Raw genomic sequence first — 23,059 nt, 5'->3', positions numbered from 1 at the left:
AGGATTTGATTGAAAAATGACAGTTTTAAGTGTCCACTGATCTTCTCTTCCTCAGATTGTGTTGCCTGCTAGTTTTGTCTTCATTTCTCTGATGTTCACGCTGATTGTTCCTCCATTCGGCGAATACCCCAGTCTTACCCTAAGCCCGTGGATGTATGGCCGACAATTTACCTTCTTCAGGTATAGTACTGTACATTTACGCTGGAACAGAATTAGTTTATTCACTGTATAGTTAACTAAGCAGTCTTGTTTTTTAGTAATGAACAAATGCAAAGCCCAGATATGAGGTATTTTGGTGAGGTTCTTCTAAACAGACCTGGATTCGGGACTCGCTGTATGGTGGATGAGCCTCTTGAGTATGTGCACTTGCATTTTAATGATATTAATGAATATCCAAACGTGTTTGTCCTGCCAACCATATTCATTCTTATTTCCCACAGAGAGTATCCGTGTAATAACATAACCACAGAGTGGGAGATGCCCCTGGTGAACCCAGCGCTCATTGAGATGCTGGATAAGCCAGAATGGATCGATATCAGTCCGTCTCCCAGCTGCCAGTGCAGCACACCCAACAAACTCACCATGTTACCTGTGTGTCCAGAAGGTGCTGGAGGCCTTCCTCCTCCCCAGGTTTGTCTCTCATTTATATATATGAGCAGCTTCCAAATCTTAAGTGCATGTCTTGCTGGATCTGCTGCTTTTGACACAATTAACCACCAGATCCTCCTGTCAACCCTCATGACAAAGGGCATCTCAGGAATCCCATTCCAGTGGTTTGAGTCTTATCTCTCAGATAGGTCCTTAAAGGTATCTTGAAAGAGGGAGGTGTCTGAGTCGCAACATCTAGCTACCGGGGTGCCTCAAGGCTCAGTTCTTGGACCATTTCCCTTCTCTATCTTTGTATTCTTTTTATTCATTAAAAAAAAAACCCTTGCTACCTTTGCATTAGACTAAAAAGGTTGCTCTTTTTAGAACCCTATTGGAATTACTCAGATTCGTTTTTTTATTCTCCAAAATGAATCGCATTTTTGAAGGCCTGAACATGGTTGAAAACTCAAGAAACTTTGCACACGCCAAAAGTGGTGAAAATGTACATCATCTATGGGTTTCAGAAATGGGCATGACAAAATGGCTCAATAGCGCCACCTATAACATTTCAACAAAGTGGCCCTCAAGCTATATTTCACATACATGTACGAAATTCAGTAGACAAATGTAACACACCAATACCTACAAAAATGTCCCAATACCTACGAAGTCCAAAACCCAACAGGAAGGTTGTTATTTTGAATTTTCTCAGAAAGTTTTATGTCTTTTTTGCCATTTCCAGGCATTGTCTTTAAACAACAGATCAACACCAAATTTGGTCAGTGTAATCTAAAGCCCTTTGTGACGTTGTTAAATTAAAGTTGTTAAATTGCGAAGGAAGTTGTTATAATTCAGGCATACAATGTCTGATCTGCCCCAAACTTCTATCGTTTGATCGTTAAGTCCAATATCCTGTTATAATCATAGCGCCACCTGCTCGCAACACAAAATGTCTTGTTTTACACTAACTTAAACATGCAATGTCCAATCTGTACCAAACTTATGTTTGGTAAGAGTCCAATATGGCAGCAGGAAGTTTGGCACATATAAATGCCTTTGACATATTTCTCCTATATTTAAATGCATATTGCTTACCGTTCGCTGTTTTCCTAAAGCCACCGGGTGACGATATGCCGGGTACGAGGGGCCCTTTCAAGACTGCTTGCAGCTTTAATGTTTTGATTGCTTCTATTACCCTTATTTTGGATAAAAGCTAAATAATTAAATATAAATGTGACATTGTAAAGTCATTAAAATGGTTCATAATGATATGTTTCAGAGGATTCAATCCACTGGTGACGTGTTGATAGACCTGACTGGCAGGAACATCTCTGATTATTTGGTGAAAACCTACCCAAACTTAATACGGACAAGGTATCGTGGCCCTTTTGTGACTAATCATTCATTAACTTGCTCTTATGTTTCTAGGAATTCATCTTACTTGTGTTTTGTTGTACAGCTTGAAGAGCAAGTACTGGGTGAATGAACAAAGGTATGGGTGACTTCAACATGGAGTAGAAAATACAACAACTCCCTCTTGTGGACAGTTAGAGAACTGTGATTTAAATATGGGGAAGAATGACAGTTCTGTTTTCTACAGGTATGGTGGCATTTCTGTCGGAGGGCAACTTCCTGTTCTCGATGTGGATCCTAAAACCATCCAGAATGTAGCTGGTCAGTTAGGACGTCTGTTTAACGTCACAGGGGTAACTGTTTTGATCGATGTTCATTCAAGTTATGAATAACAATTACATTTAGTTTTTCTAATATAATTTAAAAAAAACTGTTGCAATCATATACAGGGCAGATACTCAAAGCTTACTCTGCAGGAGTTTGGGACTTTCTTAAGATATATGGAGACCGAAAACAACGTCAAGGTGAGATTTCTTTCAGCTTCACTTCCCGTCACAGTTTGCTGAGCTCGGCTTGTCCCATTCAAGATAAATGACCCATTTGTTATCTCCTCTAGGTGTGGTTCAATAACAAAGGCTGGCATGCTATGGTGGCCTTCATGAACGTGGCGAATAACGCCATCCTTCGAACCAACCTGCCTCCCGGTGCCGATTTAAATGAATACGGCATCACAGCCATCAATCATCCACTAAACCTGACCAAGGAACAGCTGTCGGTGGTCACAGTGTGAGTGTAACGCTAACAGTACTTCACACAGTTGTTTTACTTGCAAATCAGTCTCAGTAGAGCTTTTTATGCATGTAAAAAGCCTGTATGTAAGTATTCTTCACTCATTCATTCTTTCAGACTGACTACTTCAGTGGATGCAGTGGTCGCTATCTGCGTGATTTTCGCCATGTCCTTCGTTCCGGCCAGTTTTGTGCTTTATCTGATCCAGGAGAAAGTGACGCAGGCCAAACACCTGCAGTTTGTGAGTGGGGTCAGTCCTCTGGTATACTGGATTGCTAACTTCTTCTGGGACATGGTTAGTATAAAGACTCCACATCCAACCATAACTTTTTTTACTGTCCCTACAATCAATCAATTAATACATTAATTAACTTTAACATATTTGCTAAAAATATTTACATTTTTCATTAAATGTTATGTTCTATACCATTTCTTTTGTTCATTAAATTGTTTTTAATTTAAAAACAATTCAATTTTTTATTTTAAAAATAACAGCTGGCCCCACAATATAAAAAAATAATATTACATTCTTTACCATTTACTACATACTTTATTAAATTAAATGTATTTATTTATTTTTCCAAAAAGAAAATATGCAACAAACTGGAAATTATACTGCTATAAATGTAATGGCATAAATTTATAAACATACTTTGCTAAAAATGCCTTACTGTTCTAATTTTCTTGCATATGCTTTCAAACTATCACAAATCATTTTTGCTATTTTAAAAAGCCTTTGTTAGCCAGCTAGAAAACATTATCTTGGTGATAAATCGGCACAGTTTGCAACTACATCCTTATTGTTGAGCACTGGATAAATATCATAAATTAAATACTAATAAACCAGTAGCTTGTTGTTTTGATCAGTTAGTGCCTTTATAGTAGAATAAATATTCTAGTGTATTTATTCCATAGTAATATGGAATATAATATCAGACAATAGCATTGTCTGATGATCTCTGAAATTATCTTATAATTCAGTTTTGCTGTTGTCTTGTCATTTCAGATAAACTACGCTGTCAGCGCAGCGATGGTTGTGGGGATTTTTATTGCATTTGACAAAAAATGCTACACCTCGCCTGGCAACTTGCAAGCCCTGATAGCTCTACTGATGCTTTATGGGTAATGGCACAATATATGTCATCTTTCATTGATCCTTTTACATTTCTTTCAGTAAAACAGCATTTATGGGTATATTTGGAACTGTCTTATTAGATATGTGGATCAAAATCTAAAAGTGTTCTGTGTAAAAAGATCACCCTTAGTACGTAGCTTTAACAGTACAAACTGGGCTGAGAGATAAGTAGACCCCACTGAAAGGTTTGAAGGGCGATTTGTCAGTGTCTTATTCACACTGCCATTTCCCAGAGTACATACTTGGCCCTCGATCACATCAGCAGTGCAATCGAGAGCCAGATGTCTCTTAGGCTCTCCTCAGCTCAGTGAGTCTTCTAGTGTGAATCCATATTCTGAAGATAAAAGTCTTTTTGTTTCTGATAAGGAAGCATATCTTGACATAATCAGAATTATTCATGCATTCAAAGAAAGAAGTGGAAATTTTTTCTGAAGATAAAAATGCATTCTCTATAAATCTGACCTGTATGAATATTTCTAAGATATGCTTATCAGTCTTTTTCTTATTAAATAGTTGGTCTGTGACTCCAATGATGTATCCGATGTCATACGTATTTAACGTGCCCAGCACGGCATACGTCTCTCTGTCCTGCATCAACCTCTTCATTGGCATCAACAGCAGTGCCATCACATTTATATTAGACCTGTTTGACAATACGGAGGTAAAACATCCCAGAATTTTCCTCAGTTTCCACTAATATCATAATTAGAATTCCTATCATGCTCTAAATGCATTAGTTGTTAGGCCACTTCAAATGTAAAGCTGACATTTCATCCTCCATCTGTCTCTATGTTCGCAGGCTCTGTATAAGTGTAACCAGGTGCTGAAGAAAGCTCTACTTGTCTTTCCTCACTTCTGTTTGGGCCGCGGGCTCATTGACATGGCAATGAACCAGGCCGTGATGGACGTATATGCACGCTTTGGTGAGTCCTGCTCCTGTCCCCACCTCGCATTTCAATCGGTCTGCCACGAGCAACCCTATCCTGGCCCCTGGCAAGGTTTGGACCCAGTGATCTGGCCTCCATAAAAGTCACTGAGCTTTAATCTATATGTCAACATGATGGAAATATAACACCTAACATTTGTCAACCGTGTCTTCATAGGAGATTCACATTGCATCTAATGGCTATTTAAATCAACAATTATTTTGGAAAACCACATGGGTCAGATTGTAAAAACTGCTTAAAATCTACAAGGACTCACTTGAGATTTCTCTCTAACTAACTAGAGACTTATTTAGGATTGGATGGGCAATAAAAAGATGTTTTCTTTAGAATACATCCAAGCCATACTGTATCTTGAGACTAGAAAAGTAGAAACTTGAGGAATTGGTTAAAACTTGCAAGGCGGCACATTAACAACCACCCAAAATTCCCCAGGAACCCCCTGGCAGCCACCTAGAACATCCAGGAAACTGTTTGGCAACACCCTAGCAACCACCTACAATACCATCAAATCCCCTTGGCAATATGCTAGCCACTACCCAGAATACCATAGAAGAACTGCTTGGCAACACTCTAAAAACCACCCAGAATACCCTAGAAACACCCTAGCCACTAACCAGAATACCATAGAAGAACTGCTTGGCAACACCCTATAACAACACCCTAGCATATAAACTACTTAATAACCACCCAGAATACCCTAGCAACACCCTGGCAACCAGCCAGAACACTCTAGTGTTGCAAAGCAACACACGACCAAATATCCAGAATAGAAACTACATAGCAATATCCTAGCAACACCCTGGCAACCACTAAGGGCACTCTTGCAACCACATAGAACTTATTAGAAACTTCATAGCAACATTCTAGCAATTACCCATAACACCCAAGCAACAACCTGGTGACACTCTTAAAAATTCCCTAACAACACACTGGCAACCACCCAGAACACTCTAACATTGAAAAGCAATACATGCCTATCTAGAATAGCGCATGCATAGTAATGCCCTAGCAAACACTCAGAGCACAATAGAAACTGCACGGCAACAGCCTTATAACCATCCATAAAACCCTAGCAACACCCTGGCAACCACCCAGAACACTCTAGCTTTAAAAAGCAACACACTAGCAACTATTCAGAACAGCAACTGCATAGCAATTCCTTAGCAACCACTCAGAGCACAATAGATACTGCTTAGCAATACACTAATAACCACTCAGAAAACCATAGCAACACCCTGGCAACCACAGAGAACACTCTAGCTTTGAAAAACAACACATTAGCAACTATCCAGAGCAGCAACTGCATAGAATTGCCCTAGCAGCTACTCAGAGCACAATAGAAGCTGCTTGGCAACACCATAATAACCACCCAGTATACCCTAGCAACACCCTGGCAACCACCTAGAACACTTTAACATTGAAAAGCAATACACACCTAACAATCACCCAGGATACCCTAGCAACACCTTGGCAACCATGCAAAGCACCCTAGCATCTGTGTAGCAACCACTCAGAACACCCTAGCAGTGACAATACCATAGTAACCACCCAGAATACCCTAGCAACACCCTAGCAACCACTCAGAATGCCCTAGCAACACCCTAGCAACACCCTAGCAACCACCCAGAACACCCTAATAACCATGAACACAACTGCACATAACTAAACAACAATTTATGTAATTTATAGTTGGTTCTAAAAATGTGAATGTTTGTCAAACTTCTTGTGAGGTTCATGTACATCTAATGTGCGTCTCAGGTGAGGACTTCAGTTTGGATCCCTTCAGCTGGGACTTTGTGGGAAAGAATGTGACGTTCATGGCGATAGAGGGGTTTGTCTATTTCATCCTGAACGTTCTGATACAGTACCGATTCTTCCTGGATCACTGGTGAGAAAAAACACATTTAGAAGAGGTCACTCCAGCGGACATGTTGCACCATATACACATATGCTGTCTCTTTCAACAGGATGTCAGATTTGAAGAAGCCACCAATAACTGATGAAGATGTGGATGTGGCCAAAGAGAGAGAGAAGATTCACAAAGGAGGAAGCTCTAGCGACATCCTCCAGATTAAAGATCTATCAAAGGCAAGTCTGTACACTTTATACTAATTCATGATGGTTAATGTTTCACACAGTAGAGATCATAAGTGTGTTTCTTCTCTCTGTAGACATATATTGGAACGATCAGACCAGCGGTTGACAGGATATGTGTAGGAGTGTCACCAGGAGAGGTAATCATTGGAGACGTTTGAGACGTTTGGTCATTGTTGAGAGCACCATGAGCTTTGCATAAACTTTTTTTCCCCCTTCACAGTGTTTTGGACTTTTGGGTGTGAATGGTGCTGGAAAAACAACCACATTTAAAATGCTGACAGGAGACATAGATGTCACTTCAGGGGAAGCTGTTGTGACAGGTTACAGGTTTGTTTTGCTAACACAACACTATAGTGAAGATTTTTCTCCTCAGCGGGTTTGGTGGTGCTAGTGATGTGGCAAATTCAGAACTCAATTCGATTTTCTCATTAACTTGGTTGATTTCTTGTGACGCTCCAGCATTCTGACCAACATCCTGGATGTGCACCAGAACATGGGCTACTGCCCTCAGTTTGATGCCATAGATGATCTTTTAACAGGAAGAGAACATCTGCACTTATACGCTCGGCTCAGAGGAGTCCCGGAATCCGAGATCAGCAGAGTGAGACCGTATTTCACTTTCTTTCTTATTTCTTTCTCTCTGAGGATTTCTGACAGAGACCTCTATCTCTCTTTGATCCAGGTGGCTGAATGGGGAATTCAGAAACTGGGTTTATTTGAGTATGCAGGCTGCACTGCCGGCACATACAGCGGTGGAAACAAGCGGAAACTCTCAACAGCTATTGCAATGATTGGCTGTCCAGCACTTCTGCTCCTGGTAAGAGCCTTTCTGTGCAATTTATCTGAGAATAGGATAAGGATTGTTATCAGTATGTTTTTTTTTTCTGTGCCAGGATGAGCCAACTACAGGAATGGATCCTCACTCTCGGAGATTTCTCTGGAACTCCATAATGAGTGTGATTCAGGGCGGGAGGGCAGTGGTCCTTACATCACACAGGCAAGAAATTGTCAAAACACATGAATTTTTATATAATACTAATTTTAAAACTATATACTAACACATGAAAACCTGTTTCAGCCACAGAATTAAAAAAAGAGGTAATGAGTGAAAGTTGTGAATTTTTATCTTACAATTCAGATTCTGAGGGGAAAAAAAGTCAGAATTTCAATGTATAAACTCAGAATTGTAACTTTATCTAATTCTAGAATTTTTTTCCTCCGAAACATGAGTTTATATCTTGCAGTTCATTTTTCATTTTGGGCTGCCACCACAAAATGAAAAAGTAATTGTGATTTTATCTCTTAATTCTGAATTTTTTCTTGCAATTTTGAAAAAACAGAGAATTATGACAGACAGTCTGAATTGTGAGATAAAATCACAATTACCTTGTTTATCCTGTGGCAGAAACTGGCATCCATACTAACCAACACCTTAACCTTTGGTGAAAAACTTTTTTTCCACTTTAAGAAAGTGTTTTTGTCAGACATAAATTTGGCTGTATTTATATTCATAATATCTGGTGATATTGTGCACAATTTAGACTACTAGCTACTACAGAAGTCCTAAGAAGCCATGCGTTAGTATTATTATTTTTTTTCGTTCTTGTTTTCTCGTAAACACAACTTAATTTTTTTGTGATCTCGTTATAAGTTTTCTCATTATCACGACTTAATTTGATCTCAACATAAGTTGTTTTCTCGTGATCGCAACTTAATTTTCATGTGAGCTCCATAAAAGTTTTCTAGTAAACACGACTTAATTTTCTCGATCTGAACACAAGTTGTTTTCTCTTTATCACAACTTAATTTTCTCATGATCTTGACAAAAGTCATTTTCTGGTGAACACAACTTAAATTTCTTGTGATCTCGACATAACAAAAGTTGTTTTCTTATTATCATGACTTAATTTTCTCGTGATCTCGACAAGTTGTTTTCTTGTGATGACAACTTAATTTTCTCATGATCTCAACATACAGTAACAAAAGTTGTTTTCTCATTATCAAAACTTAATTTTCTAGTAATCTCGACATAAGTTGTTTTATCATTATCACGACTTCTGGATCTCCATAACAAAAATTGTTCTCCAAGTTACACAACTGCATCACTAAAACAACTTTTATACCATGTCGAGATCACAAGAAAATGTAGGTCACGATCATGAGAAAACAACTTATGTCGAGATCACAAAAAAATTAAAAGAGACGTCCACTTCCAGAACAACAGTTTACAAATAATGTACTCACCCCCTTTCATCCAAGATGTTCATGTCTTTCTGTCTTCAGTCGTAAAGAAATTATTGTTTTTGAGCAAAGCATTTCAGGATTTTTCTCCATATAATGGACCATTCGATTTTGAACTTCCAAAATTATTTAGTGAAACGATCAATCATTTTTTTTGAAAAAATAAAAAAATGTATACTTTTTAAGCACAAAAGCTTGTGTAGCACAGGCTCTGGGATGCGCGTCCACAATGCTACGAATCACGTCAAGTTCATTGTCTGTGTACTCCAGCTCAAAAAGGTAGAGTATAGCGAAAAACTCTTAGTCTTTGCGTGTTCGCTTTGTAAACACTGGGTCTGTAGTTCCGCCTACGTTAGTACATAGCGTTGTGGACGCGCATCCCAGAGCTAGTGCTACACAAGGTTTTGTGCTCAAAAAGTATACAAATTTGTTTTTTTTCCCAAAAAAAAGGACTGATCGTTTCACTAGATAAGACCCTTCTTCCTCAGCTAGGAATGTTTAGAGCCCTTTGAAACTGCATTTAAACTACTTTTCGGAAGTTCAAAATTGGGGCACCAATGAAGTCCATTATATGGGGAAAAATCCTGAAATGCTTTCCTCAGAAAACATAATTTCTTCACGACTGAAGACAAAAAGACATGAACATCTTGGGGGTGAGTAAATTATTTGTTAATTGTTGTTTAAGTATAATAAATAAATAGTGTGTGTGTGTGTGTTTTATTCACAGCATGGAGGAATGTGAAGCTCTCTGCACACGACTGGCCATCATGGTGAACGGAACATTCAAGTGTCTTGGCACAATCCAGCATCTCAAATACAAGTAAAATCACAAATCTTTACTTGTTCATATACAGATTTCCAGTTGCACACCTCTTCCACAATACAAAATCTGTTGCATTTATATTCTCCGAACATCCCCTACAATGTTTTCCCTGCAGATTTGGTGATGGATATGTGGTCACCATGAAAATCAGGGCAGCTAAAGCGGGCACCGTACCAGATCTGAATCCGGCTGAAGCATTTATGGAGAGCACATTTCCAGGTTGTATTCAGAGGGAGAAACACTATAATACTCTACAGTACGAGATTGCTTCTTCCTCCCTGGCCAAAATCTTCCAGCTCGTCTTGGCCAACAAGGAAATGCTGAATATCGAAGATTACTCAGTGTCCCAAACAACACTGGACCAGGTATTTCATATAGACCCTGTTAGCCTACATCAACTAGATTTTCAAATATTTGTCAGTATCTACTCATGCAATACATTTAAGCTTAGAAATTGTATGACTCCAAAATGTATGGACTCCAAAACAGCAGTATTTTTGATGCCGCTTTCCTCCTTTTGAGACAGGATATCCTAAACTAGACAAGCACAGAATAAAACAGTCCAGTTCAGGGTCAGATTGCCACAAGCATCCATCTATCTTGTAACCGCCACCATTTGTTTCCAAGCCTGCATGTGACAAATGCACTGGAACAAGGGCATTTTGGCTTTTTATGTAGTCTCGCTCTCTTTGTTTCACACCCTGTAGGTGTTTGTGAATTTCGCAAAGCAGCAATCCGGAGAAGATGATGCCATTGTGTTGCACCCGAGGGCAGCCGGCGCCCGGCGGGACACAAGAGTGTTTCCAGTGAAAACGAAGGCCTGAAATCTTCACTGAAGAGGGTTATTTGAGCAGGTCAATTGGAGTCATCTGGCAGGGCGCACAAAAGAGAGGAGATGATTTTTTTCCTTCTTTACAAAACACTCAGTTTGAGACTCCTGAGCGTTTACGCAGTAACGGCTTTGCACACCTTCTTCGCTTGGCCTTTTTTTTATAGAAATGCAACCAAATCACAACAAAACACAGACAGAACTGGACTGAGCTAGTCTTATGAATACTGTAGCACTTTATTATGTCAATGTCACTTTTTTACAAAGATTTTTGTTTTAAAAACAAATCAAATGATGCAATAGATTTTATTGCAAAGGCTATTGCTATTGAAATGCATATTGCATTGTGATGCATTGCAAGTGACAGCTTTAATAATTTTTGCCAAGTTAGAAAAGTGTAGCATACAAACAGATGTCGAATGTTCAGTTAGGTAATTTGACTAGAAATGGCTTGTAGCAAGAAATTGTACAAAGTTGATTATCTTTTTGTTTCTATCTTTCTTCCTTTTTCTTTTTTTTGGAAAAATACCCCAAAATAATATTATTAAAAATGTTATTGCTCACTGTCCACCTTGTCAAGAATTAATGCGGTAACATTATCATCAGCAGTACAGGAAATAATTAAATGGTATCACTCAAAATTATTTTATAACCATTTGAACCAGTTAATGAGATTTCAGGTAAAACTAATTATTTTTGTTTGACTCCAAAAGTATTTTCATATAAATATTGTAGCTAATTAATGTAGCTCAGTGTCTCCCTCTGTTAAAGAAAAACTCTTTTCTTTCATGCTGAAGTAGTGGGTTTACAGAGGTAGAGTACTGTATTTTGCACATGGATATTCGTGAAAATGATTTAACCAACAAAAACATGTTGTGTCAACATAAATTCCTATAAATCTGCTTAATTAAATTCCCAAGTGGCATATCATTGTAAACAGAACAATGTTCAACATCATCTTGCATGATAACAGTCGGATATTGTTGAAAAGCGGATTTAACTTCATAATCCTTTCTAAAGGGTGTCATAAATCAGCTTCATTTACATGCAGCTGTTCAGATGTGTTCTAGTTTTCTCAGCCAAAATCGTAATGTCTGTGGATTTCGACCTGAAATGGGTTTATATGATTGTCAGAGAATGAAAGGGAGAATTGACATGCGGAGGTTTGGGTAGTCCTTAAACTCCCGGATGTAAGTTTTGTGTTTTCCTTTGGCCCAGATGGTCATTTGAATGAAACCTACAAACGTGAAGAGAGCCAAAAAAAAAAAAAAAAAAAAAAAAAAAAAAAAAAAAGAAAAATAAATAAATACATAAATTAAACCACATATTGTACATTTACATTTTTCTGTAATAATATATATTTAATGTTATTTATAATAAAATATCAAATATATATAATTGTATATATTTCTGAATCTCAGTATATGTATCAAATATATCAAAATCACAAAGTTTAATGGCAGTTGCTCACCTGGGACACACTGGGTCATGATGGACAGGCCCACCCAAGCACCCACCTGATGAAAAATTTAAAAGAAGAAATGATGGATCCTATGGAAGCCGAATAAAAAAGGGAATTGCGACTTTTATCTCACAATTCTAACTTTTTTTCTTGCAATTCCGAATACACTCACAATTCTGACTTAGGTTATATTGCAAATTGCAATTCTCAGAAATCAAATGAGAATTGTGTGGTATAAACTTGCAGCTGAGAGTTATATAGTCAGAATTGTGAAATAAACTCACAATACTATAACAATTCTAAAACAATTCTATTTTCTCAGAAACGCATGATATAAACTCGCAATTGTGAGTTATAAAGTCAGAACTGCGAGACAAACTTGGAATTCTATAATAATTCTATAAACTCACAATTCTGACTTTTCTTCTCAGAATTGCGTGATATAAACTTAAAAAATTACAAGTTATAAAGTTAGAATTTTGAGATCAACTCGCAATTCTGAGAAATGAAGCCGCAATTCTAATTCTATAATATATACTCAATTCTGACTTTTTTTTTCAGAATTATGAGTTTATATCTCTCAATTGTGCCTTTTTTCTCAGAACTGCATGATATAAACTCACAATTGCAAGATATAAAGTCAGAATCCGAGACAAACTTGCAATTCTACAATAATTCTAAAACAAACTCAATTCTGACTTTTTTCTCAGAATTGCGTAATATCAAATTTGCAATTGCGAATTATAAAGTCAAAACTGTGAGACAAAATTGCAATTCTACAATAATTCTATAACACTCTATTCTGACTTTTTTCTCAGAATTGTGCGATATAAAATCGCAATTGTGATGTATGTCAGAATTTCGAGATAAACTCGCAATTCAAAGAAAAGCAGTCACAATTCTATAATAATTCTATAATATAAACTAATTTCTGACTTTTTTCTCAGAATTACATGATATGAGCTCACGATTGTGAGATATAAAGTCAGAATCCAAGACAAACTTGCAATTCTACAATAATTCTAAAACAAACTCAATTCTGATTTTTTTCTCAGAATTGCGATATATACGTTTGCAATTGCGAGTTATAAAGTCAGAACTGCGAGACAAACTTGTAATTCTATTATAATTCTATACCACTCAATTCTGACTTTTTTTCTCAGAATTACATGATATAAACTCGCAATTGTGAGTTATAAAGTCAAAATTTCGAGATATTCGCAATTCTATAATTCTATCATATAAACTCAATTCTGAGTTTGCCTTGCAAACAACTCATAACTAATGTCATTAACATAATAAGATCACCAGTCATCGTCCAAATCCTTTGATTTAAAACGGCGAGCTGCAAGAACAGCTTACATTTCTAAAAAAACTGCAGTACCCTCACATTAAAAAGTGTGTACGTCTGCTTAGACGCTAACGTGATGCTAAGGTTTTACAAATATGAGCACTGACATGGATTTAAACATACACACACTTTAAGATCAAATCTGTGCATACACACTTCATAACGCCCATGAACTCGCAATTCTGAGAACATACCAGTCTTTTTTCCCCCTCAAAATTGGACTTGTAACGCACAATTGTGAGTTTATATCACAGTTCTGAAAAAAAGTGGGAATTGCAAGATATTCTGACAAAAAAGGTCAGAATTGTGAGATAAAATGTTGCAATAACCTTTTTTTTTTTATCTTTTATTCAGTTTTTTTTAAAATCTTTTATCAATTTATTCATTTGATTAAAATAATCATGCTGTTACCTCATATGTGTAGTTGGGACATGAAACAAAGAAAAAAAGCCACGTAAAAGGGTTTTTAGATGGATTTGGGAACCTCCGACATTTTGTTCCTTTAAACAATAAAAAATTGTGTCATACACAAATATCCTGATTTGTAATCCCATAGAAATTTGACATAATACACCCACCTTCACATTTTAAACTGTTCAGTGACCAGTGGATGGAAAAATTACCTGCCTCACATAACTGGAATACAAACATATACATCATATTTGTTAATTTATCTTTAATGTGACGCAAACATAATAGGTTATGTTAGATTTTTAAACTGCTAGCAGATTTTTGGACACTGTAACCTATGTGGTGTTTATTAAACCAGAACAATCACATACCACAAAGATAATTAGTGCATAGTTGACCTGTGTGTCTCCATATGCTGTAAAACATAAAAATAAGCTTAATATATTAAACTGATTATTAAATTGATATGTCTCTACTGGTACTCACATGGTGGTGTGTAGAGAGGATGGTTGATGTAGTAAGCTAACCAAGCTGCAAAACCCCAATAATACACACAGTTCTGTGAATTCAGAGAATTTGCTTCAGCTTTGAGGATTTAACACTTTTTTTCCTAGTATTGATGAATTTGCCAAATTGCTCAGAAAATAACTGAACTGTATAATACCTTTCTGAAGTAGACAAATTACTTCTCAGACTAATTTTCAATTGACACAGCAGCAAACCAGACCAGCGTGACCAAACGCTCACCTTTACAATGGCTCTGAGAGGCATCGTGCCATTAGAAAACCGATGCACAAAGACTGTTTCAAATAACCTCTTGATATAGTGGAAGGAGTGACACGCACAAGCCAAACTGAGGAGAAAATAAAAATCGGGTTATTGACTCATCCTCATGCCATTCTAAAAACTATATGACTTTATTTCTTCTGTGGTACACAAAAGGCAATTTGGAGAATGTACTTGACGACTTGATGAGAGCTGGAGGTGAAGGTGTATTTGTGGTTATAGATGTACGGGACACGGATGTAGAAGAGGAGATATATCAGAAGGGGACCCATGTACTCCACCAGAAAAACCTGCAGATCAATGATGTTTTTAAAGATTGTATATTTGAGTCAGAAATACATTTTGCAAATCACTCTTACCATCGTCCATCCCAGTTGTGGGCCGAGGTCTCTGAAATACAAGGTCGCTGAGGTCCCGACTGGCAGGTTCTGTAGCATGTCATCATCTCGCAGTGCTTTTCCTTCTAAAAACAGCATGCGCAGAACTTGATTTGTAATAGGTAGTGTTAAAGTTTTAGGTAAGTGTAGGTTTTGGTCCTGCTGCATCAAAGTGGCTCGTGGCAGATAGCACTTATCTTGCTTTCTGAAACCTGAAAAATGCTGCCTTCAAAAGCGCTAGAGGTAGGAACACATCAAGGCACATCTGAGAACATCCACAATGTTTGTGTAACATTCTGTCTACCACATCTTCATCTGGTTAGATTTAAAAAGCAGCATAGATGAATAATATCCCTCAATTCAGTGTGTGGGTTTAGCAGCTGGTGGAAATGGAGCAGATGAAAGTTTTTTTATGATTCCATTTCCTCCCTAGGAATAAACAAATCTATAAATATTTTCTTGGTTATCTCTAAAGAAACAGACTTGAGAAAAGCATCAGGACTGATATTTTAGCTGTAACACTGAAATGGAAGTAATGAAAAAGTGAAATTGTCTTCCATATTGTAATGTACATCCGAGTGTAACAGATGATAAAAAATAAAAAAGGATGGGGATTTATGCATTGGTTGTTGGATTTTGAGATGTGGATGTTACACTCAGAAGTTTACATATGCTTGATCCTTAATACTGTGCTGTTGCCTGAATGATCCACAGCTCTGTTTTTTGTTTAGTGATAGTTGTTCATGAGTCCCTTGTTTGTCCTGAACAGTTAAATTGCCTGCTGTTCTTTAGAAAAATCCTTTCAGCATTTTTGTGTGTTTGAATCATTTCCAACAATGACTATATGAGTTTGAGATCCATCTTTTCACACTGAGGACAACTGAGGGACAAAATAAGAAACATCAAACACATCTTCATTGTATTCAGAAGTTTACACCCCTGGCTTTTAATGCATCATGTTTCCATCTGGAGCATCAGTGAGCGTTTGAACCTTCTGTACTAGTTGCATATGAGTCCCTCAGTTGTCCTCAGTGTAAAAAGGTGGATCTTAAAATCATACAGTCATTGTTGGAAATGGTTCAAATACACAAAAATGCTGAAAAACCTAAGAATTTGTGGGACCTGAAGGATTTTTTTGAAGAACAGTGGGAAGCTTAACTGTTCAGGACAAGGGACTCAAACAAGGGACTCATGAACAACCATCACTAAACATAAAAACACAGCTGTGGATCTTTCAGGTAACAACACAGTATTAAGAATCAAGCGTAAACTTTTGAACAAGGTCATTTTTATAAATTCAACTATTATTTCCTCTTGTGGACTTTATCTTTTATGTGAAATATCTCATTCAGGTCAGTACTAAATAAAAAAATAACATGCATTTTGTATGATCCCTCTTATTTTGGTAAAACAATTAACATTTTACAGACTCTGTGAGGTGTATGTAAACTTTTGGCTCAGCTGTATGTAATAAGTTTCTCATACTCACTGGGGTCCAGTCTCAGGGCTTGTCTAGCTGGGTACCATTTGGGATCTGACAGTGAGAAAGACAAAATCATACAAATATTACATATTATGTATCGAATATCAAGCTCTACAACCCACTGTCATAAAAAGAAACTTAGTATTCATATAATTCAAACGCTAACTTCAATAATAATATACACAAACATTATACTAACATTTACATTTGTTAAACATAAAGTTTATTAATACCTGTTGTACAATATAATTTCTTTCATTAGTACGCGCGATCTAGAATACTTAAATGTGATTGGTCAATAGCGGAATTCAGGAGTCAGGAGATTTCCTCATATTAACCGTCACTCCATAGCAACACAGTTTAATCAGACAGCTCGTCCAAGTAAAAGCAACCAATCAGATACCGAATAGAGTCCGCTTATAAGTCCTTTCAGCCAATAGAATTGCTAAGACCTATTTTCGTTCCAGACAACGGCGCTACTTTCAAGTTTCTCCTCTCACACCGCGAAAACGCGACAGGCGCCATCATGTGTCTCAGGTATGGATTTTACTGGAAATAACTTAATTTATTAGTATTACTGTAGTATTTTACAGAGTTCATCTTGATGCTAGATCGAATGTTTTGTACATTGTAAATAGTCTATTTCAGCGGAAGCTTTACGATAGTATCCACCTCATTCTTTAACGCGGAAGTAAGCCTGTGAATGAGATTTAAATAATAAGTGCAGTAAACGGTAAATCTGCACTACGAACCAGTGTGTTCACAATTAAGATAATACATTAAAATAATATGGTAAGACACACCAGTTTGCGATATCAAGCAGAAAAACAAGCTGTTTTGTACAGCTACAAATCGCTGGACGCGGATGAGACCGGAAGCCAGACCCATAACATTTATAAATGGTCACGCCCACTCGTCCAAAAAAAGGTGGGTATGAGTAAAATTACAAAACAATTTAAACTCTAATCAGTAGGCCTATTTAACATGTACGCGCTTGTTAATTTGGTAAATAAAGCCACAACCCTGATGCGTAGTAGAAGAAAAAAGAGACCAAGATTTCATATTTGACTAGGTAAAATTATATCACAAAGCCACTGTGGAGTAAAACTTACATGATTTATGAAACAAACTCTTAATATCACCTACGCTTGAATGGGGTTCAACCTGAATTAAAAGCAAAATAAAATAATTTACCATTAAGTTCTGGTTGAGTGCAGCAATCACTGTCATTGATTGTTAGAGGTAAAACCTGCGTACCTTGTCAAGAAAACAAAGCTGTTCTTTGGTTTTTGAGTCCAGAATTTCGACCTGGAAGATTAGAGTCATAAATTCAGCTGGGTCAGTAGCTGCACAGCACAGACACTACGAAGCATACTTACGTTTTAATTCAATCAACATAAATCAAGTTAATTTACTGAAGGTCTGCCCTCAAGGCGAAGCTGGCCATCACTTCCCCCAGAATTTTCTGCCTCAGAGATGCATCACAAAACTGACAGCTGAGGAATAAAATCTTTAGCTGTTAAACATAGTTTTATATTAATAGGAAATAGGGAGAGTTTAGGACTAATTTGCAATGTGTTTCCCCTTGAGTGATTGCAAAAAACATGCTGTGAAGTGAATACCCAAAACTGTTTAATTCTGACACAATTTTCCAAGTGTATCCGAGAAGCCGATGAGCACCTAATGAGGGCAGGACAGTCCAAGCGCTGTATTTATTGATCAGAGCTTCTGTTTTGACAGCTCTGTCCCTGTTTAGCTCATTGGATTCACTTCATCAGTCATGCCCAAAAACAAACACTGAAACTCCACCATTGTTTGTTTCTGACCAGAGCTCTGAATGACAAAGATGTATCTGTTGCAGTATAGGGATCTTTTTAATCTTAATTAAAAGGTGTCAGTGGTGATCTAAAGAGTATGCGCTGTGAGTTGACTCTGCTGCAATTTGCCTTGAAAGCACTACGTACTGTGGAGCTCAGCAGAGCTGTCAACCTGAGACTGCTTTTATACTGGCTAGTGTAATAATCGTCTAATGGACGCACAGGATTAGCCTAATGCTCAACTTAAAGAAAGAATCCCAGTGGAGTTGTTGAGGGTATTCTGCAGATGGAAATGTCTGGGATCATTACTTGCACATGTTGCACCTGATGCTGATCCACTTGTCTAAATTCAACAGGGAGTTTTCTAAACTCTTGCACATTTTATGGCACATGTTTGTTGAAAAGACATCTATTGCATATAGATATAATTTATATTTTTGCTTATATACACTACCAGTCAAAAGTTTTTGAACAGTAAGATTTTTAATGGTTTTTAAAGAGATCTCTTTTGCTCACCAAGTCCAAAGCACAGCAAAAACTGTAAAATGTTGAAATATTTTTACTATTCAAAACGACTGTTTTCTATTTGAATATATTTTAAAATGTAATTTATTCCTGTGATCAAAGCAAAGTTTTCAGCAACATTACTCCAGTCTTCAGTGTCACGTGGTCCTTGAGAAATAATTCTAATATGCTGATTTGCTGTTCAAGAAACATTTTTGTTATTATTATCAATATTTAAAACAGTTAAGTACATTTTTTCAGTATTCTTTGATGAATTGAAAGATCCAAAGATCAGCATTTATCTGAAATAAAAAGCTTTTGTAACATCATTTTTAAAAATTTTAATTATAGAAATTTATCAAGAATGCTTTAAATTGATCTAAAGTGATGATAATGACATTTATAATGTCACAAAAATTTCGATTTCAGATAAATGCTGTTCTTCTGAACTTTCTATTCATCAAAGAAGCCTGAAAAAAGCTGTTTTCAACATAATTATAAATGTTTTTAAGCAGCAAATCAGCATATTGAAGAATAATGTGACTGAAATAATAATGCTAAAAATTCAGCTTTGAAATCACAGGAATAAATTACATTTTAAAATATATTCAAATAAAAAACAGTTATTTTAAATAGTAAAAATATTTCAAAATTTTGAAATATGTTTTTGCTGTATTTTGAATCAAATAAATGCAGGCTCGGTGAGCAGAAGAGACTTCTTTAAAATAACCACTAAATATCTTCCTGTTCAAAAACTTTTGACGGGTAGTGTAAATAATACACAGATCTAAATATAAATTTATACATTTATAGATATATATTTATGGTGAAATTGACGTGATATGTAACTTCACGTACAGTGCAAAATATTGTCTAGAGAAATTTTCGAATGCACTTTTGCTTTACTTTTTCTTCTATAGAAATATATGTGACTCACTCATTGTCATTCTCATGTATAAAGACCATGCAGTAAACCTGTCCTGTTTTCAATCAGACCGAGTAATCAATAAAAGCACTCTCTGAATTTCTGAGTGAAATTGACAGGACGTCCTGCCTCTGTTATACCCATCCCCCCGGTACTGTAAATACAGCAGTAATGATGAGGACTGAACCAGGCTTGAAACATAACATAATTCTCCATCTACATTGGTTTTGTTGAAGGTTTTTCTCAGTTCTTTCATTCTTTGCTTACTTCTTGATGAGAGAAAAACAATTCAGGGCATTAGATTTGAATGTATAAGATATGTACATTTAATTTTGTTGTTTAATGTTAGATTATATATATAGAGTGTGTGTGTGTGTTAATCAATAGCACAGCAGTCTCTGGTGGTGTTACAGTAGGCTCTGGAAACGCCTGAGAGGGTCATTAATCCTCCACAGATGACAGGCCTGCCGGTTATGTGCTGAATTATATTTACTTTGTTTATGTTCAGCAGGCGTAAAATTAAAGCAAACCAGCGTACAGCAAATTTGCTTTTACAGTATGACACCCAATTTGGAAGACCTGAGGAGTGGTGTGACAAATTTTCAGCAACTTATGAAATGCTGTGACTGTTTTTAATTAGACTTACAAATAGTAACATAGTTAATTATTTTAATGTCACTCATCTTAATAGTTAGATCATGGATTTGAAATTTGTTGAAATTCTTATCTTGAATAAGCCTAATCAAAACGCCCTAACAAATACCTATATATCGCTAATTCTGACACATCTCTGCAGGTTCATGAGCACTGAAAGGCTTATAAATGCATAAATGAAGTCTAAACAAGTACAGTCTCACCTAAAAAGTCTTAAAACTACATTCTCTGATACAAAAACATTATTATTTATAAAATTATAGCAGATTTGGGTGTCCGCCATGACATTCGCTTGAGAAATACTGCAAACGGAGTAATACAAACGGTTAAATGGTTGGAGTTCTGATATCACTAGAATATTGCACTACTATCAGCCAATCAGATTTAAGGACCAGAAAAAACTGTTGTAATAATATATATATTTAGATTTAGCCATGTTCTTGTCTTCAAAGTATAGCTCAGTAAACCTACACACAGTAAAGGATTTCCATTGCATTTTCACTGCTAAATAGGCTTTTAATCTTTAAACTGAATTCATTGCCTTCCACACCCTTAGTTTAAAGTTTATACAAAAGCATGTAATCTTGTAAATTAACTTAATGCCTTACCTCAAAAAATATTGTTCTGCTCATTCCTGGGCCCTTTTCTGATGTTGGACAGGCTGCTCTGTCCTTTCCTGTGGTAATGCCAGTGTTAATTCTCCATTCTAACCCTCCTTCGTCATCTTTCTCTCCTCCCACACTCACCCCCACCTACTGCCTCTGCTTTTTTTCTGTCTTTTTTTTCTCTCTTTAATCTGTTGCCCTTTCTATCTGAAGAGAGCGCATAAGGTTTCTAAAACCTGTCTTGATCTGCAGTCTTGTCGTGGATGTGTCTGTCTACAGGCCCTCAAATAGATGTGAATGGATGATTTAAGACTGTGTTTTAATGAACACTTTTTAAAAGCTAAACTAATAGTGCTATGATGAACTAAACAAATATTTTATGAAAATAAAAAATGAAAAATAAAATATTATAAGTTAATCAATCAGTCAGTTTAAAGCATGTTTGAAAGGAGATCAATGCGTCTGTCCCTAAGAAAATCCTTCACTGTCCACTGGGACAAAAATAGAAAACACCCTCAGGATTGTGTTGTGATGGGCTGTCGTCTTGGAATGAATGAGTGAAATGTAGAGCAGGGCATGTTTTGATCCCCTGTGTCATCTAAAGGGCTGTTGCTGTGAATTATTGGGGAAGAAAACATTTCTTTCCTTAAACATCTTGCCAATATGGCTTGTTAATCTCAAGTTAACATCAGTGGGTCAGCCGTAATGTTACGAACTTACGAGAATACTTTTTGTGCATATCAAAAATCAGAAAGTCAGCTGACGCATTTGTCATGGTGCTTTTATGAATGCACGTCGAAGACTGACACAGAAGAGAAGAATTTGTTGAATACAGTTATTTTTGTTTTCTTTGCGCACAAAAACTATTCTCGTAGCTTGACAATATTACAGTTGAACCACTGATATCACGCGGACTATTTAAACGATGTCCTTGCTACTTTTCTGGGCCTTGAACATGGTAGTTGTGTTGCTGTCTATGCAGGATCAGAAAGCTCTTGTATTAAATCAAAAATATCTTAATTTGTGTTCCGAAGATGAACGAAGGTCTCACGGGTTTGGAACGACATGAAGGTGAATAATTTATGATGTGAACTATGACATGAAGGACTTAGTAATCAGGAAAGGGTGCAATATTTTGACGAACTAAAGTTAATAGGTAGGTAAGATACCTACGTATAAGCAGTATTAATTAAGATATTGGTCTAATATTGATATGAACAAACACGAATGTTGTCAAGACTCTTGGAATTTTTGGTTCAGTTTGGCCAACCACAAACACCTGTTGTTCCTCAGTGTTTTGCACTCTTATTCCTATTTTGTTAAAACTTTTGGCAGTGTATGGTACTCCAAATGTTTTTTCCAGTGTGACCAATAGAGACAGAGCTCATTTAGACCACACCCACACTAGGGGGGGTCAGTGTTCTCCATTGACTTTGTGTTGCGAAAAGCTGCCTCCTTGTCATTTCTGCTGCTATGTGACAAGGTGTACAGCAGAGATGCCCAACCCTGTTCCTGGAGATCTACCTTCCTGCAGAGTTTAGTTCCAACCCTGATCAAACACACCTGTCTGTAATTATGAAGTGCTCCTTCAAATCATAATTAGTTGGTTCAGGTGTGTTTAATCAGCTGAACTCTGTAGGAAGGTAGATCTCCAGGAACATGGTTGAGCACCCCGGTGTACAGCAAACAAGCTAAAAAACACAGAACTGCATTTTTATATGCTGTCGACCCCCAAAAAAACGAGTGTTTAAGAACACAAATAGTTGTCAGTGTATTTCATGTTGGGCCATTCAGTTGGATCATTTCTCCAACAAAAGGAAGGTAAGGAAAAGGAGCACTGACATAGACCAATGAAATTTAGTTTTTCAATACATCACCTCCT

The 23,059-nt window shown here is 36.8% G+C and overlaps 2 protein-coding genes across 3 annotated transcripts in view; one reads left to right on the top strand and one right to left on the bottom strand.

Moving 5' to 3' along the window:
* abca4a (ATP-binding cassette, sub-family A (ABC1), member 4a) overlaps positions 1-11,370 on the top strand; it is a 46,368-nt gene extending 34,998 nt beyond the window's left edge. For both annotated transcript variants that reach the window (XM_051097898.1, XM_051097897.1), the window contains 22 exons: positions 56-180; positions 258-356; positions 441-630; positions 1,868-1,962; positions 2,048-2,080; positions 2,189-2,294; positions 2,391-2,465; positions 2,558-2,727; positions 2,848-3,025; positions 3,737-3,852; positions 4,379-4,526; positions 4,665-4,788; positions 6,571-6,700; positions 6,780-6,900; positions 6,984-7,046; positions 7,130-7,236; positions 7,369-7,510; positions 7,592-7,726; positions 7,803-7,906; positions 9,878-9,970; positions 10,089-10,338; positions 10,681-11,370. In XM_051097898.1, coding sequence (XP_050953855.1) covers positions 56-180; positions 258-356; positions 441-630; positions 1,868-1,962; positions 2,048-2,080; positions 2,189-2,294; positions 2,391-2,465; positions 2,558-2,727; positions 2,848-3,025; positions 3,737-3,852; positions 4,379-4,526; positions 4,665-4,788; positions 6,571-6,700; positions 6,780-6,900; positions 6,984-7,046; positions 7,130-7,236; positions 7,369-7,510; positions 7,592-7,726; positions 7,803-7,906; positions 9,878-9,970; positions 10,089-10,338; positions 10,681-10,797 — 2,721 coding nt within the window. In that variant the 3' untranslated portion in view covers positions 10,798-11,370. The remainder of the gene's footprint in view (positions 1-55; positions 181-257; positions 357-440; positions 631-1,867; positions 1,963-2,047; positions 2,081-2,188; positions 2,295-2,390; positions 2,466-2,557; positions 2,728-2,847; positions 3,026-3,736; positions 3,853-4,378; positions 4,527-4,664; positions 4,789-6,570; positions 6,701-6,779; positions 6,901-6,983; positions 7,047-7,129; positions 7,237-7,368; positions 7,511-7,591; positions 7,727-7,802; positions 7,907-9,877; positions 9,971-10,088; positions 10,339-10,680) is intronic.
* On the bottom strand, positions 11,021-21,482 carry tecrl2a (trans-2,3-enoyl-CoA reductase-like 2a). The gene is made up of 13 exons (XM_051097908.1): positions 21,181-21,482; positions 17,930-17,980; positions 17,785-17,836; positions 16,679-16,723; positions 15,172-15,275; positions 14,987-15,102; positions 14,774-14,879; positions 14,513-14,585; positions 14,398-14,441; positions 14,194-14,251; positions 14,027-14,115; positions 12,274-12,319; positions 11,021-12,060 (listed from the first exon to the last, which is right to left on the bottom strand). Exons 1-13 carry the CDS (start codon positions 21,202-21,204, stop codon positions 11,933-11,935), a joined length of 936 nt encoding a protein of 311 aa, XP_050953865.1. The 5' UTR covers positions 21,205-21,482; the 3' UTR covers positions 11,021-11,932.
* Positions 21,483-23,059: the final 1,577 nt, after the last annotated feature.

This window comes from Labeo rohita, chromosome 24, assembly GCF_022985175.1.
Source record: "Labeo rohita strain BAU-BD-2019 chromosome 24, IGBB_LRoh.1.0, whole genome shotgun sequence".
Classification (NCBI taxonomy): Eukaryota; Metazoa; Chordata; class Actinopteri; order Cypriniformes; family Cyprinidae; genus Labeo; species Labeo rohita.
Note: the sequence above shows the minus strand (reverse complement) of the source record. Positions and strands in the feature narration are given on the sequence as shown.

Coding starts and splice junctions, on each gene's coding strand:
- tecrl2a (XM_051097908.1), bottom strand. CDS start 21,204: ATGAGCAGAACAATATTTTTTGAG. Junction 14,442..14,512: donor TCCTCTCTACACACCACCAT/GTGAGTACCAGT, acceptor TATGTTTTACAG/CATATGGAGACACACAGGTC. Junction 12,320..14,026: donor GTCCCAACTACACATATGAG/GTAACAGCATGA, acceptor ATTTTTCATCAG/GTGGGTGCTTGGGTGGGCCT.